General features: G+C 47.7%; 1 protein-coding gene across 1 annotated transcript in view; it reads left to right on the forward strand.

Annotated features, from left to right (window-relative positions):
* The window catches only part of SMARCA5 (SNF2 related chromatin remodeling ATPase 5), a 472,009-nt gene that overhangs the window by 322,460 nt on the left and 132,749 nt on the right, over positions 1-16,800 (forward strand). Inside the window, 1 exon segment of the mRNA XM_078676875.1 lies at positions 5,667-5,789. Within this exon segment, the coding sequence (XP_078533001.1) occupies positions 5,667-5,789 (123 nt within the window).

Below are 16,800 nucleotides of genomic sequence, written 5' to 3' on the forward strand. Positions count from 1 at the left end.
AGCCCAGCTCCGAATAAAATAACTAAGCCTTCCGGTAGCTCGGTACCAAGCAAGCCGCACGTGCCGATCCCACCAGCGTCCTCGGCGCCGAAACCAAAAGAAGTCTCGGTTCCGAAACTGTCGACTTCTAAAGACAAGGATACGAAGCCAGCGTCCGACGCCTCGAAGCAGAGGAGACCAGCTTCCACTCCAAAGACAGTCTTCGGTGCCGAAACCGACAAGGCTTGATTCAGACGCGTCAAAGCCCTCGAAACAGCCTACGACACCGAAAACAACACCTTCGGTGCCGAAAACTACGCCAAAGGACACTGTAACCACTCCTAAGGCTAAAGACAAGCAGCAATCTCGTCCGGTACCGAAAAAAGCGGTGCCGACAAAGGTTCCACAAGGGGAAGAACTTTTCCAGCCAGATCCTCTGCAAAAGATCTACATTGACCCAAAAACAGGTCATGTGTCCACTACACCACACAAGAAAAGGAAGGCAGAAAAAACACCCACACCTGTGGTTTCTGCCAAGAAGGACTCTGCCACATCCCCTATGCACCCTTCTTCACCTATACTTCCTTCTCCTTCATCTCCTGCTCCTCTTAACAATTCACCACAGATGTCTCCTTCACATTCTTCTCCTTTATCCTCACACTCGCCTCAAAATGATGAGTATAGTTTAGGAAGAGGGATAGACACAGATGAGCCTTTCCCATTCCCTATAGATGTTACAGACTGGGAGTACCCAAACATACAGGATACACCAGATATTCCTGACCCACAGTCATACCCATCAAAACCTTCTCCCCCAGAGGATAACATTGGCTTTGGGCACCGATTGAACAGAGCTGCCATTTACCACGGGGTCACTATGCATTCTGATGAGGCAGAGGAAGATTTTTATTAGACACATTTGAACAATCGCAAAGATCTGTTCAAATTCTTCCTATGATCAAAGGGGTCATTAAACATGCTCCAGAAATTTTTAAAGACCCTGTACGTACTAGGATTTTGAACCCTAGAATTGAGAAAAAATATAGGCCTGCACCTGCAGATCCAACCTACATTAAATGTCAACTACCATTAGATTCACTAGTTGTGTCAAATGCTAGGAAGAGAGCAAACTCACAAACTTCAGGCGAGGCACCCCCACCGGATAAAGAACCCAAGGTTATAGATGCCTCAGGCAAAAGAATAGCTGCACAAGCCACCAACATATGGCGTATAGCTAATACACAAGCCCTCCTTTCCCGATATGATAGGGCTCATTATGATCAGTTAGAGAAACTGCTACAACATCTACCTGACCAATATAAAACACAAGCAAATGATCTTATACAAGAAGGCAAGCTTATTTCTAATGCCTCAATCAAGTGCGCACTAGATGTAGCAGATGCTGCTTCTAGAGCTGTAAATACTAGTGTCGTACTTCGAAGACTTGCATGGCTACGCATTTCAGGATTTACACAGGAAGTACAAACTACCATTTTAAATCAACCATTTAATCAAAACCAATTATTTGGACCAGAAGAAGACACAGCACTTGGAAAAATGAAGAAAGATACAGACACTGCCAAATGTATGGGAGCTTTACAGTCCACACAAACTAGAGGTTCCTTTCATCACTCTTTCTATAGAGGGGGCTCCAAACAAACTGGTGCAGACAATACAACGTCCTTCAAATCCAACACACAAACATCCTCTAACAAGGGATATTTTAGTGGAGGATATAGAGGGAATAACAACAAAGAAAGAGGTCGAGGTAACAACAGTAATTAAACCTCTTCCACCACAAAACAGTGACTTCCCTCTGCTACCCCAACAGCATTCCACTCCTGTGGGGGGCAGATTAACGCAATTCCTGCCTGTCTGGAACTCAATCACAACAGACAAGTGGGTAAGACAGATTATCCAGTATGGCTACTGCCTAGAATTTACAGCAACCCCTCCACACATACCGCCCAGGCAACGTCCAATGTGTACAGAACACCTTACTCTGCTCAAACAAGAAGTTCTGTCACTTCTACAAAAGGACGCAATACAAATAGTTCCTTTACAAGAACAAGGAACAGGGGTTTACTCGATGTATTTTCTAATTCCCAAGAAGGACGGGACACTAAGACCAATTCTCGACCTCAGGCCCCTCAATCATTACATACAATCAGATCATTTTCATATGATCACTTTACAACAAGAGCTCCCACTGCTGCAATAAGGCGATTTCCTCACAACACTAGACCTGAAGGTGCCTACTTTCACATTCCTATACATCCTGCTCACAGAAAGTATCTAAGGTTTATACTAGAAGGACAGCATTATCAGTTCAAAGTCCTTCCATTCGGAGTGACAACGGCACCACGAGTATTCCCAAAGTGCCTAGCAGTAGTAGCAGCACATTTCAGGAGACTACAAATACATGTCTTCCCTTATCTAGACGATTGGCTCATAAAAGCCAAGTCATCCAATCAATGTGTTCAACACACACATCACACAATTCAAACATTACACGACTTAGGGTTCACAATCCACTACACCAAGTCGCACCTGCAGCCCTCTCACATACATCAGTATCTAGGGGCTACCATAAACACGTCTACGGCTCTAGCATATCCCAGGCCAGCAAGGATAAAGAGCATTCAAGCCTTAGTCACAGCCTTTCAACAGCAACAATCTCTGCAAGCCAGAGTGTTCATGAGACTAATAGGCATGATGGCATTTTGCATCTTCATAGTACCATATGCAAGACTACAGATGCGTCCATTACAGGAATGTCTAGCACAACCGTGGAACCAGGCTCAAGGTCAACTAACAGACCTGGTGTTGGTAGACAGCCGCACACATCGCTCTCTGCAGTGGTGGAACACCAAAAACTTGACAAAAGGGCGGCCGTTCCTCAAACCTGTTCCACAGTTAGTGCTCACAACAGACGCATCCCTCACAGGATGGGGAACCCATCTCCTACATCATACAACTCAAGGACAATGGAACAGTCAACAAAAATTGTTCCATATCAACCATCTAGAGCTGCTAGCAATATTCTTAGCACTCAAAACTTTCCAAGTACTAGTACAGAACAAAGCTGTCTTGATCCGGACAGACAACATGACAGCCATGTATTATATACAAAAACAGGGGAGGGGGGGGGGGGGGGGTAAGGGGGGACACGCTCTACAACTGTCCCAGCTCGCACAGTACATTTGGAGATGGGCCATTCCACAAAACATATATCTGTTGGCAGAGCACCTTCCAGAAGTTCACAATCAGATAGCAGATCTGTGGAGTCGGCAGACACAACAAATTCACGAATGGGAACTACATCCGCAGGTTCTTCAACCATTCTTTCACAAGTGGGGTCATCCAGACATAGATCGGTTCGCCACTCATGAAAACGCAAAATGCCCAACCTTTGCCGCCAGGTTTCCGCACCCGCTGTCCAAGGGCAATGAGATATGGATGAACTGGTCAGGCAGATTTGCGTACGCTTTTCCGCCACTACCACTGATACCATTAGTAGTACGCAAGCTCGGACAACAGTCTCTCAAACTGATCCTAGTAGCTCCCACATGGGCACGTCCACCGTAATTCGCCAGACTGCTAGAACTATCTCTAGTCCCACACCAAAAGCTACGACTGACTCCATCTCTGCTAACGCAGAACCATGGAGACATCCAACATCCAGACCCAAATCAACTGAATTTGGCGATTTGGCTCCTGAAGTCTTAGAGTTTGGGTATCTTAACCTACCAGCAGACTGTATGAACATTATTAAAGAGGCCAGGAGACCTACTCCCAGAGCTTGTTATGCTGCTAAATGGAAAAGATTTGCCATTTATTGCAACAATAACCAAATTCATCCCCTGGATGCTTCCACCCAGAATATCATTTGTTACATTTTACATTTACAAAGGTGTAACTTGGCATATTCATCCATACGTCTGCACCTTGCAGCAATTGCAGCATATTTACAAAATAGGCATCTGTCCCTTTTCAGAGTGCCTGCAATTAAAGCATTTATGGATGGATTAAAAAGAATTATCCCTCCCAGGTTGCCACCTTCTCCAGTATGGAACCTAAACGTTCTTACAAGACTCATGGGACCCCCTTTTGAGCATTTACATAAATGTGAACTGCAATTCCTCACATGGAAAACAGCTTTCCTTATTTCCATTACCTCTCTTAAAAAAGTAAGTGAAATACAAACATTTACAATACAAGAACCATTTTTACAACTACATCGTAACAAAGTGGTTTTAAGAACTAATCCAAAATTCCTTCCTAAAGTCATAAGTGCTTTTCATTTAAACCAATCTGTAGTTACCTGTGTTTTTTCAAAACCCAGACTCTGTGGCAGGAAGGGCTCTACACACATTAGATGTTAAAAGAGCCCTTCTCTACTATATAGATAGGACTACGTCTTTTAGGAAAACAAAACAACTGTTTGTGTCTTTCTCTCCACCTCATAAAGGCAACCCCATCTCTAAAGGTGGGATTGCAGGTGGATTGTAAAATGTATACAAATATGCTATCAAAAAGCAAAACTAACATTAACAGTTCCCCCTAGAGCGCACTCAACACGCAAACTAGGAGCCTCTACGGCTTTCTTAGGAAACATCCCCCTAGAAGACATATGCAAAGCAGCAACATGGTCTACAACACACACCTTCACTAAACACTACTGTGTTGATGTGCAATCCAAGCAGCAAGCTGCAGTAGGCCAAGCTGTCCTTAAAACTCTTTCTAACCACTGCAACAGATACAGGTGACCACCGCTAGGGGAGACACTGCTGCACAATCGATGCTAAGTGTACAATCTGCAGCTCATATGCCTCGAACGGAAAATGCTTCTTACCAGTATGCATCTGTTCTTGGCATTTATAGATGCAGAGTTGTACACGCCCTCCCGCCTCCCTGGGACCTGTATCTGTTCCAGTTTTTCTTATAGATGCATACGCATGGACATCTTTTTTCTTTACTTCCACTAACTCCATTTCCCATCATGGCGAAAAACAATCTAATACTGGAGCCGATGCCCATGCGCACTATCGTCCAAGGGAGGAGTCCCCTATCTCATGAGTACAAAGACTTCTTCCTAGACGACAACAACATTCAATCATCCGAGCCCAACACCAGGCGGCGATCTAATGCGAAGTGTACAACTCTGCAGCTCTACATGCCAAGAACAGATGCATACAGGTAAGTAGCATTTTCCTTGTCAAGGTAGAACATGGTCCTAGCTTTAGCAATCTCAACTATGGGTGGGTGGGTGGTGTGCCTCCTCACATAGCAGTCATGTTTGGCAGACAGGCTGAAGTCGTTGAACGTGCTATCCTTTCAGTTCAGCTGATTTGTTCCCACCCTTACTGCTATTTAGTTCTGTAGGCTAGATTGCCAAAGGTGAGAATATTATAGTTCAGTCCTGGTAGCACTGCTAGGATTGACTGTCTAGTAGTCCTTTTAGATTGGTATTTAAAAAAAGTGTTCTAGCCTTCACATTGAAAATACCACTAACCGTCTACATTGACTGGTGCCTCAGCGCTCTACTAAAAGAAAGAGCTAGAAGTATTGTAACAAGACCATGATCAATTAAACGTTCTTGGTGAGAGATCTCTGAAATGAACACTAAAATGAGAAAAAGGTGCAAAATAACCAACTGTTGGTGATACTTGTTTTAAAATGCTCAGGTACCTCGTAATCCTGAACTACCAAATTCATCTCAAGCACAGAAAGAAGAACAAGTTAAAATAGATGAAGCAGAGCCTCTCAATGAAGAAGAGTTGGAAGAAAAAGAGAAGCTTCTGACACAGGTAAGTCTGCACATTGTGAAGGTATTTTTTCCCTTTGCAGTTATTGGTGTTCTATATTGTATTGGTACTTGTGAAATGTATTGCTGCCATTAGTGTGGCTTTCCATTTAAATTGGGTGCAAACTGAAGCTTCACTGAATGGTTGCTTTGTTAGAAATAGTACAAGCTGGCTTTTTGTGTGGTGTGCTGTGTATTGTTCGATGTAAGTAGAGTTTGAAACCATGGTTCTGTAGTAGGGGATCTCTGTGTATAGTCATAATCTAGTGAATAGTCCCGCCCATGTGCGTGGACCCCGGCAATCAAAAATAATCTCTTAAGTTGTCAAAAAATTGCAGAACTGCAAAGACACTTAAGAGAAAATTTAAAGACAAATAATGCAGCCTATATCCACAGGCTACACTGTCCAGTACTTCAACTAGAAATTCCACCAAAAATCCACAAACAGCAAAGCCTGTCCAGATTTCCCTTGCTTTTACTGCAAAAACCCCTCAGAAATGATAGAGAGGAAGGCCTGGACAGACAAGCCCCATAGGCTGCCATTATGTGGCTTAAACAGGATACTGTGCCTTTAAGGAAACCTTCTAGAACCTTCTCCCAGTATCCCAGAATGCATAGCAGGTCCCACTGACTTCAGTTCTTTTTTCCGGCTCCTGCTTACAGGACCCTGGCATTGAGCTCTCCCTTGTTTCAAGGGGTTATTGCATGTTTTGGCACTTTTTGTATGCTAAAAGTGTTGCAGTTTACTTTCTTGGCTTTCTCTTCTCTTCTGTGTGCTGCTTCAGGTGTTTTAGGGCTCTAAAATGCCTGGACTCTTTGTGAAGTGTCCAGCATGTGAGAGGAAGAAGGCCAGAGGTGATCCCCATGATGTCTGCATCGTCTGCCTCCCTGAAGATCATGTCCCTGAGGAGTGTGTCATCTGCCAGCAGTTTACAACTCGCACTCTGAAGGAAAGGGCGAAGATCAGGCTGTCTGGCCTTGAGGAGAGGCGCCTGCAGGCTGCAGGTGGGTCTGGGCAGTCAGGGAAGGTTCCCTCTGCCTCTGCTGAGGCCTCTGGGGGGCTCCCCAGAGGCAGGAAGCCCAGCAAGCGATCCCGGTCTCCGTCGACGTCGATAGCCTCGACGTCGAGAGGGATGACGGCGGTGTGCTCCCCTTCTCCCCGGGGCTCCGGGACGAGACATCGGGACGACTCGACGTCGAAGCCACCGCGGACGAAGCCGCCGTCGACGTCGTCTTCGGCGTCGACGTCGAGGGCTTCTTACCGACGTCGTAGACATCGGCGCTCGCCGTCGAGGCGACGCCGCCGGTCGACGTCGAGGGGATCCTCGACGTCGAGAACATCCAGACGACGTCGGCGACGCTCATCGTCGAGGAAGGACCGTTCGGCGTCGAGGAGACGTGCGACGTCGAGGAGAGAGAGGTCGACGTCGAGAAGGAAGAGGTCGACGTCGAGAAGAAAGAGGTCGACGTCGAGGGATCGGCGCTTGACGTCGAGGGATCGGCGTTCGACGCCGAGGAAGGAGAGGTCGACGTCGCGGAGGCGGCGTTCGACGCCGGAGTCAAGGAAACGCCCTTTGACGCCGGAAAAGCGACGCTCGACGTCGAGCGGACGGAGGTCGACGTCTAGGAGTCGGTCAGGCTCTCCGAAGCGTCGCAAGAGGGATTCTAGTCCCAGGAGTCACACTGCTTCCAGCGGGGGACGCAAGAGGAAGCGGTCTCCGGCTGAAGGGGCGGGCTCTCAGCCCTCTTCGCCTAAAGGATCACAGGGCACGGTGTACTCTGCGGTGTACACTCCTTCTCGGCCTCGGTCGACGCATACACCTGGTCCGAAGGCGGTCACTCCTCCTCCTCCTCCTCTGCCTCGAGAGGACCCGCCGACGCTGCCTCCACTTCCAGCGGACGACCCGCCTCCACCGGTTCCTCCGCGTGGGCCGGCACCGCAGCCGGAGGTTCCTCCTCCGAGGTCCACTTCGCTGCCGTTTTTGCCTGTACCTCCTAAGGGGACCCCGAAACCTGCGCCCAAGGAGGCTCCGAGGAAGACTCCACCACGGAAACCGGTGGGGAGGCCACGGACTGGCAGGTCTCGCTCTCGCTCTGGGAGACGGGACAGGTCGCGGCACAGATCGTCCTCGCGGTCTAGACGCCGCCATAGGAGGCGCGAGTCTCGCTCCCGCACGGGATCCTCTGGCTCCAGGGATCGTTCTCCTACCCTGTCGGGATCACCGGATACGAGGGTGTCCCCGATTGATGACCTGGTGGCGTTCCAGGATGTCCTCTTGAGGGGCGCTGCGAAGCTGGGCATTCCCCTGACAGTGCCCACGCCGAAGACGTCCGTAATCTTTGAGACGTTGCACCAAAAACACTCGTCTCGCCCTCTCCTTCCTCTGGTACCGGGCCTGGAGGAACCAGCTATGGACCTTTTCCTCACCCCAGCGGTGACAAAGGCGGCACCATCTAGATTGCTGAGGAAGTACCGGGCCCCGGACTCGGACCCGGCTTTTCTGAGGGCGGAACCACCTCCGGACTCCGTCATTGTGACGGCGGCACGCAAACAACATGCCTCCGCTCCGTCATCCACGGTTCCCCCGGATAAGGAGTCCAGGTGGATGGATTCGGCAGGGAGAAAGGTCTGTGGAACTGCCGCCACCTCCATGAAGGCTGCGAGTGCCACGGCTCTGCTGGGTCGGTACGCCCGCTCCCTCTGGGACTCCCTGGAGCGGTTTGCGGAGCACTTGCCTCGTGAACAGCGTGAGGATTTTCAGGAAGTGCTGAGTGAAGGGATGCTGGTGGCCAACCAGATCATCAGTGCGGCAGCGGACTCTTCCCTGTTGGCTGCTCATGGTTTTTGCCATGGGGTCAACCAGAGGCGCCACGCCTGGCTCCGTCTTACGTCCCTGAAACCGGACGCACAGCAGAGGGTGGCCAACCTGCCGTTCTCCGGCAAGTCTCTTTTTGGACAGCATGCGGACGACGAGATGGCCCGCATGAAGGCGGAGGCCGAGACGCTCACGGCGGTGGGCCTCGAGAAGCCTAAGGAGACGAAGAAGCCGTACCGCTCATTCCAACGGCGGTCCGGCGGACAAGGCCGTGGACGTGGCCAGGCTTCGGGACATTCGCAACAGCAACAACAGTTCCGTAAGCCGTTCCAGAAACGCCAGAGGGGCAGGGGAGGCCAGCAGTCGGCTCCAACGCCCAAGGGCCAGGCTGGGTCTAGGCCCTAGGAACTTACTTCCCCCGGATCCGTTACCCACTCCGGTAGGGGGAAGCATCCAATTTTTTCCGGCAGAGTGGAGAAAAATTACTCAGGACAAGTGGGTGCTGAATATTGTTTGCAATGGATACAGTCTTCGGTTCACCAGCCCGCCTCCATCGATTCCTCCGGTCAGCTCGCGGTTTCAGCTGCTCGAGCTCCAGGTGGAGGCCGATACCCTGTTAAGGAAAAGGGCGATAGAAGACGTGCCTCTGTCCCAGAGGGGACGAGGCCTGTACTCCCGGTTCTTCCTGGTTCGCAAGAAGGACAAGAACGAGTTCAGGCCCATTCTGGACTTGCGACAGGCAAACAAGTGGATTCGCAGGGAAAAGTTTCGCATGCTGTCGTTGCATCAGATTTATCCTCAGTTGCAACAAGGGGACTGGCTCTGTGCCATAGACCTACAGGATGCATACTTCCATGTGCCCATTGCGCGCAAACACAGGAAGTTCCTGCGGTTCCAAGTCGGCACCAATCATTATCAGTACACAGTACTCCCATTCGGACTGAAGTCTGCGCCGAGAACATTCTCGAAGTGCATGGCGGTGGTGGCGGCGCACCTGCGGAAGAACAAGGTGTTTGTCTACCCGTACCTGGACGATTGGTTGATCAAGGCATCCTCCTTCTCGGAAGCGCGAGCACACTTCCAGAAGACGTGCGTTCTCTTGGACAAGCTGGGGTTGCACATCAACATGGCCAAGTCGGTCCCGACTCCGGTCCAATGCATACAGTACTTGGGAGCCTCCATCGATACGCTGTCAGCAAGCGTGTCTCCTTCGGAAGAGCGACGATTATCTCTCCTTCGGAAGGCTCAGGCTCTTATGTCGACTCCATCTACAACAGTGAGGACGGTGTCTTCTCTACTGGGTTCGATGGCCTCTTGTATCTTCCTGACGCCGCACGCACGACTGCACATGAGACCGCTGCAGGAGTGCTTGGAGGACCAGTGGGATCAGAGGACAGGATCCTGGGACGACAGGATACGACTGTCTCTGCATGCTCTTGAGTCTCTGAAGTGGTGGTGTTCAGCGGAGAATCTCCTCAGAGGGGTTCCTTTTCACAAGGACATTACCACGCAGACTGTCGTGACGGATGCTTCTCTCCTGGGATGGGGAGCGCACTCCGGGACTCTACAGATTCAGGGAACGTGGTCACCAGTGGAGGCCACGTATCACATCAACTTCCTGGAACTCAGAGCTGTTCACTTGGCGCTGAAGGCCTTTCTTCCGTCCTTCCAGACCAGCTCCCTGCTTGTGCAAACGGACAACACTACCACGATGTACTACCTCAACAAGCAGGGGGGCTCGAGATCCCGCACTCTGTCACAGGAGGCGCAGGCGATCTGGCACTGGCTCCTGGCCAGAGGACTGACGGTCACGGCTACCCATCTGCCAGGTGTGCAGAATGTTCAGGCGGACGAACTCAGCAGACTCATTCAGGAAAACCACGAATGGGTCATAAACGACGAAGTGCTGGGAGAAGTCTTCGCAAGGTGGGGAACTCCAGACGTAGATCTGTTCGCCACCGCCGAAAACAGCAAATGCCGAGACTTCGCCTCCAGGTACTACCAGCCGGGGTCGCTGGGGAATGCGCTATGGATCAGCTGGTCGAACAGCTTTCTGTACGCTTTTCCTCCCATTCCCCTGATTCCTGCGGTACTCATCAAGCTGGCCCGGTCCAGGGCTCGGATGATTCTCATTGCCCCGGAGTGGCCCAGGCAGTGGTGGTTCACGGACCTGCTTCACCGTTCTCTCCTTCCTCACATTCGGTTGCCGTGCAGGCCGGACCTTCTCACGAAGTTCGGGGGGCGGATGTTGCACCCCAGCCTCTCGTCTTTGAGTTTGGCGGCATGGCTCCTGAGAGAGTGCAGTATGGACATCTGAATCTGCCCGCGGATTGCATGGACATACTGAAGGAGTCTAAGAGACCTTCCACTAGGACTTCATATGCTTACAAGTGGAAGAGGTTTTGTATCTGGTGCCAGTCTAGGAACCATGACCCTACGACCTGCAAGGAAGATGTCATCCTTCCTTACCTTTTACATTTGGCGCAGTCTGGCCTTAATGTTCATTCCATTAGGGTTCATCTTGCTGCATTGACTGCCTACAGGAAATGCCCTTCACAGACTTCTTTTTTCCAGATCCCTGTGATCAAAGACTTTCTGGAAGGATTGAAGAAGGTGTTCCCTCCTGTCAGGCTTCCCTCGCCTTCATGGGAATTGAATGTGGTGCTGTCCAGATTGATGAAGGAGCCTTTTGAACCCATTCACAAGGCTTCGTTGCAGCACCTGTCCTGGAAGGCGGCGTTCCTCGTGGCCATTACATCGGCCCGCAGGGTGAGTGAAATTCAGGCGTTGTGTTGTACTGAACCTTATACTGTATTTCATGCTGCTAAGGTTGTGATGCGTACTCACCCTAAATTTCTTCCCAAGGTTATTTCTGATTTTCATGTCAACCAGACCATAACTTTACCTACGTTTTTTCAGAATCCTTCCTCTCCGGCGGAACGTTCTTTGCATTCCCTGGATGTTAGGAGGGTGTTGAAATTTTATCTGGATAAGACCAAAGATATTCGTAGGTCAGACCAATTGTTTGTCAATTATGGATCAGTCAGGACGGGTCTTGCTACCTCTAAGCAGTCCATTTCTAGGTGGATTGTGTCCTGCATTCAATTGTGTTACCAAAAAGCTAATAAGACCTTAGGAGGTAAGCCTAAGGCTCATTCCACCAGGGGCAAAGCTGCCACGACAGCCTTGCTCCGTAATGTGCCGATTGCAGAAATCTGCAAGGCCGCCACTTGGAAGTCGGTTCATACCTTTGCTAAGCATTACTGCCTGGACTCTGATGCCAGGGCAGACGCTCAGGTTGGGCAGGCTTCGCTGCGGAATTTGTTCGCACAGTAGTGGCATCATGTTTTTTCTCCACCGCCGCTTTGGTGTGGGGATGGGCTTGCCATTCTATTCACTAGATTATGACTATACACAGAGATCCCCTACTACAGAAGGAGTAGTTTCTGTTCTGTAACTCCAGTTCTGTAGTAGGGGTATCTCTGTTATAGTCATAAGCGCCCGCCCTCCTCCCCGGTGGAGAATTGTTCATGTAATTAATGCTACAGGTCTGGCGTTTTTACGCCTTCAAAAAGAACTGAAGTCAGTGGGACCTGCTATGCATTCTGGGATACTGGGAGAAGGTTCTAGAAGGTTTCCTTAAAGGCACAGTATCCTGTTTAAGCCACATAATGGCAGCCTATGGGGCTTGTCTGTCCAGGCCTTCCTCTCTATCATTTCTGAGGGGTTTTTGCAGTAAAAGCAAGGGAAATCTGGACAGGCTTTGCTGTTTGTGGATTTTTGGTGGAATTTCTAGTTGAAGTACTGGACAGTGTAGCCTGTGGATATAGGCTGCATTATTTGTCTTTAAATTTTCTCTTAAGTGTCTTTGCAGTTCTGCAATTTTTTGACAACTTAAGAGATTATTTTTGATTGCCGGGGTCCACGCACATGGGCGGGACTATTCACTAGATTATGACTATAACAGAGATACCCCTACTACAGAACTGGAGTTACAGAACAGAAACTACTCCTTGTTGTGTGAGCTGTCGAAAGAGTGAGGGGTTGGATGCTAGGGTAGGGGCAGTTCGAAATGGTGCTCTAAACTGGTTATTGTAAATTGATGCTGCATGTATAATTTTTGTGCTATGAATGTGCTGGTTGTAGAACTAAACACTTTTTCTTCATTGTATACCCTCACTGGTTCTGATCTTCGGTGTGATGAGTTGAGCAAACTGCTGGAACTGGTTTGCTTTCTTTAGTTTGGTAAGGGGTAGAAATTGCAGGTTTGGATGCCTTGTCTCAGGTGCAGCCTGAGTATGTGCATGGCTACCTTGTCTGATAAGTGGCCAGGCATATTTTGCATTGTCATTTGTTATAAGGGTATCTTACCCAGGCATAAAAATCTGGGGATCATTGAAACAAAGTACATTATCCTGTGGCAGTTAAGTCAGAGGAACTATAAACCAGGTAATGAAAGATCAGTATACACCCATTCACTGTGTGCTGTCAACATGGTTCTGTAAGTGCTGGAGGTTTGTTTAGATTATTTTCCAGAATGCAAGATGGTCTGAATGTTTTCTTATTCGTGTTGGTGCTTTAAAGTTCAGAAGCTTGAATGGAGATTGCTTGAATAACTACTAGTGCACGGACATGAGCTGAAATTCTTCCTTTTTTGGCAAGTTTGTAGCTTTTGTTGTAGGCAGAGGTGCGTAGCCAGTGCGATACTTGTAATGTGGGAGAGAATTGGTCCCAAGATCTGATACGAACTTCTAGCTGCAGATCCCTTATCTTAGAATTTGCCCCTGGTGTCTGACTCGATCTGGAAACTTTAGTTGAGCAGTACCCTTGGGCTCCAATAGGTATCTTTGTGAGCTCAAAGTGGCGTTGCCCTTGCCGGAAGTGATGTGCGCTGTGCTTGTATATGCGCCACCCCAGCATGCTTCGTCTGTGCTGGTCTTTCTGAGCCAGTCAGCACAGATCTGCAAAGAGCTACCCCTAGTCTATTTTGACTGATTGCCCCCCCGCCCCCTGTTTTTAGGTCTCGCAGACCTAGTGCTGGAGCGCGCATGCGCTCGTCGCTCTGCGAGGCTTATTGTCATCAGTACGCTTTGAGAAGGGGTCTTGATGCCCCGCCCATCTGATTTGCTGGCGTCATCCTCCTTGCTAAACACTGGCTCACTATTGCAAATGAGGCTTCTTAGTCGCTCCTGGTTACCGCCCTGTCTCCTTTTAGGACGGCCCATCCCGACTGGCTCTTTTACTTGCGGCGTTACACAGTGGGCTTCATTAGTCAGCAGGCACTATGTTTTTTCTGGCAGTTTCGAGTTCTCTCCCGACCACCAGTTTCCTTCTTGTGCTCGCCAATGGGATTGTTTCATTGATAATGATGCGGCTGTGGGTGTTGAAACATTTTTCTGGAGCAGACTCCCCGGAGCCAGGCTTCAGCTTTACGAAGCTGGAGTGATAGTGAAGGGCAGAGGGAGGGGGGCTCCAGCGTCTCAGACGGGTCTCAGTCAGTCCACTTCTTTTGTGCATCCACGTAGAATCTTCGTGGTCCAATCCAGTGCCCTTAAGTACTACAGAGAGGTAAAGTATTTTCTTCATTTGAAGCCTTCCTGAAAATGTCTGTTTTGTCGTAGTTATAGAGAAAAAAAAGAAATGCAAATGACTGGTCACTGAATGGCGCAAAAGGTCAAATCTTTGTGGATTATGGTCTTCCTGATGCATGAACATTTGTCGTAAACATGTTGGGTAGTTCAGTATGTCAGTTTCCCTCCACCATCCTTTCCGTGTGCATCCAGTGAGGCAGAAAGAGACTCTTGCTCCCGCTCAGCCCTCGATCACTTTCACTGCGCTCAAAGTACTGCAAGACTTTTTTGTGGGTTTCTCAATTGTCCTCCATTAATGGGTCAGCTAAGCAGAGGAACGCCAATGACAGTCTCATTACCAGACTGAAGAAAAATAAGACATGCGGCGCCTACTTCCGTCACCTCCGCCTATAAGGCGGGATTGCTCTTAGTACCTTTGATTTGTGACGCAGATAGAATCCTTTTTTTTTAAGTTTAGAAAACTTGGAGGTACTAAACATTGTAAAACATCAATACAAATTACATGATGGGGTGAAAATACTAGAATACGTTTAACAGTAAGGTAAAAAATGAATCACACCTCAGTTGAGAAAGCTATACACCGTCAAATGCATTTTTAAGGTTATAAGGAGGAGGAGGGGAGAAGAGAGGGTAGAGGGAAAAGGGGGGAGAAGAGAGAGGAGACTTAAAGGGTCTAATACAAGAAGAGTAACAAGATATGTAACCGCAAATAAATACAGAAATGAAATACAATAAAGAATGCATGTACAAGCTTAATTGTTTGACCTGGAAAGAAAAGAGGTTAAAGGCAACCATAACAAATCTTTTTTGATCAACAAAGCAGTAGAGTTGGCGAAAGCACGATCAAGTCTATAATGATGGCATAGTAAATTCCACCAAGCTTGGAATAACATGTTCGAAGTGTCTTTCCAGTTGGTAGTAATATTTTGAAGGGTGATAGCAAAAAATAAATCCATACATTTATCCACAATACTATGAACATCCCAAACAGGAGAACTTCCCAAAAAAACTTGTGAAATCTCATAAGTAACATTAGTCGATAAAATATCATTCAATTTTAACCAAACTTGAGACCAAAAAACTTTGACTAGAGGGCAAAGGAAAAAGATATGAAGGAAATCACTATTAATGTCAGGACAAGACCAACATTTCGGGTAATCTTTTAACTTACATTTTTACATGTCACAAGGGGTGAGAAAAAGTCTGTTGTAAAAATAATATAAGTTATGCGTGGTGCTAGCAGAAAGTGAGGAGGTGTGAATTTTGGTCCACAGGGAATCCCATGTACATAAAGGGATTACTAGGGCTAGATCCTTTTCCCATATAAGCTCTAATTTGGATTTGGTCGTAATTTTCGAGGAGTGGGATAATATTTTATATATAGAAGAAGCTTTGAATTGAGTAGAGAAATCAATGGGGGAAGGGAGAGTTTGATCAGGAGTAATCGTGGAAGAAACCTGAAGAGAAAGACGAGTGAGATTCCTTGAGTAGAGGATAGTGAAGGGCATAAGAGAAAACATTGTAGGAGGTTTGGCGATCTATGAAATCCATAAAAGATCCATCTTTCATTGTGTTAAGATGTAATAATACCCTTGTCAATCCATTCTTTCCAAAATAAAGTACGTTTGTTAATCCTAATGGATTTGTGATACCAAATTGGGGTGCGTAAAAAAGGGTCAGCAGAAGGTAAGTGAGGGCAAAACCGAGGTAGTTAATGCTTTAGAGTAAAAATAGGAGACGAGAGCAGTTTAGGAGGTTGGGACAAATTTACCGCAGAGATAAAAGAAAAAGGAGAATGCTGAGCTTGCTCCAACGAGCTCCATGCTGTTAGAGGTGGGTCTGAGGTCTCAGATAAAGAAGTCCAGATTTGCTTTAAGGTGAAAGCAGAATGGTAACGTCGAATATTAGGAAAATTAACTCCTCCCAGTTCCTTAGAACGACTGAAGGCAAGCCAATGAGATCCTGGGTTTGCGATTGTTCCAGAGAAATTTGGAGAGAGAACTATTGACAACACGAAAAAAGGAATTGGGAAGAGAAATAGGAAGCATGGATGAGTAAAAATGTATAATGGGAAGAAGCATCATTTTGATGGTAGCTAATCTACCCCACCATGAAAGAAATAACGTAGACCAGCCATCAATCCGAGAGGACATTTTCTTAAGGATATCTGCAAGATTAATCTTGATAGTTTCCTTGATGATGATGGCATAAAGGATACCGAGACATTTAATATGTTTAGAAGTCCATTCAAAACTAGTATTAGAAAACATAGAAGGAAGACAGAATTTGTTGAGAGGGAGGATGCCTGACTTATCTACATTTAGTTTATAGCCAGAGACTCTGGAGTATTCCTGTAAAAGGGTAAAAAAAAGCTGGCAAGGAAGTGGATGAGTTAGAGATATATAAAAGAATATAGTCTGCATATGCAGTAAACTTAATATCAAGTGACTTGAATTGAAAACCGGTATAGTGAGGAGAGCGTCTGATTGTTTCTAAAAAGGGTTCCAATGCAAGGATAAAAAGATGGGGAGAAGAGGAAAATAACAGGACTGACGCCCATTTACCCAAATAGAAGTGGTCGGAGCGGAGTAAAGAAGTTGAATGTATT

Source organism: Lissotriton helveticus, chromosome 2_1 (assembly GCF_964261635.1).
Source record: "Lissotriton helveticus chromosome 2_1, aLisHel1.1, whole genome shotgun sequence".
In the NCBI taxonomy this organism is placed as follows: domain Eukaryota; kingdom Metazoa; phylum Chordata; class Amphibia; order Caudata; family Salamandridae; genus Lissotriton; species Lissotriton helveticus.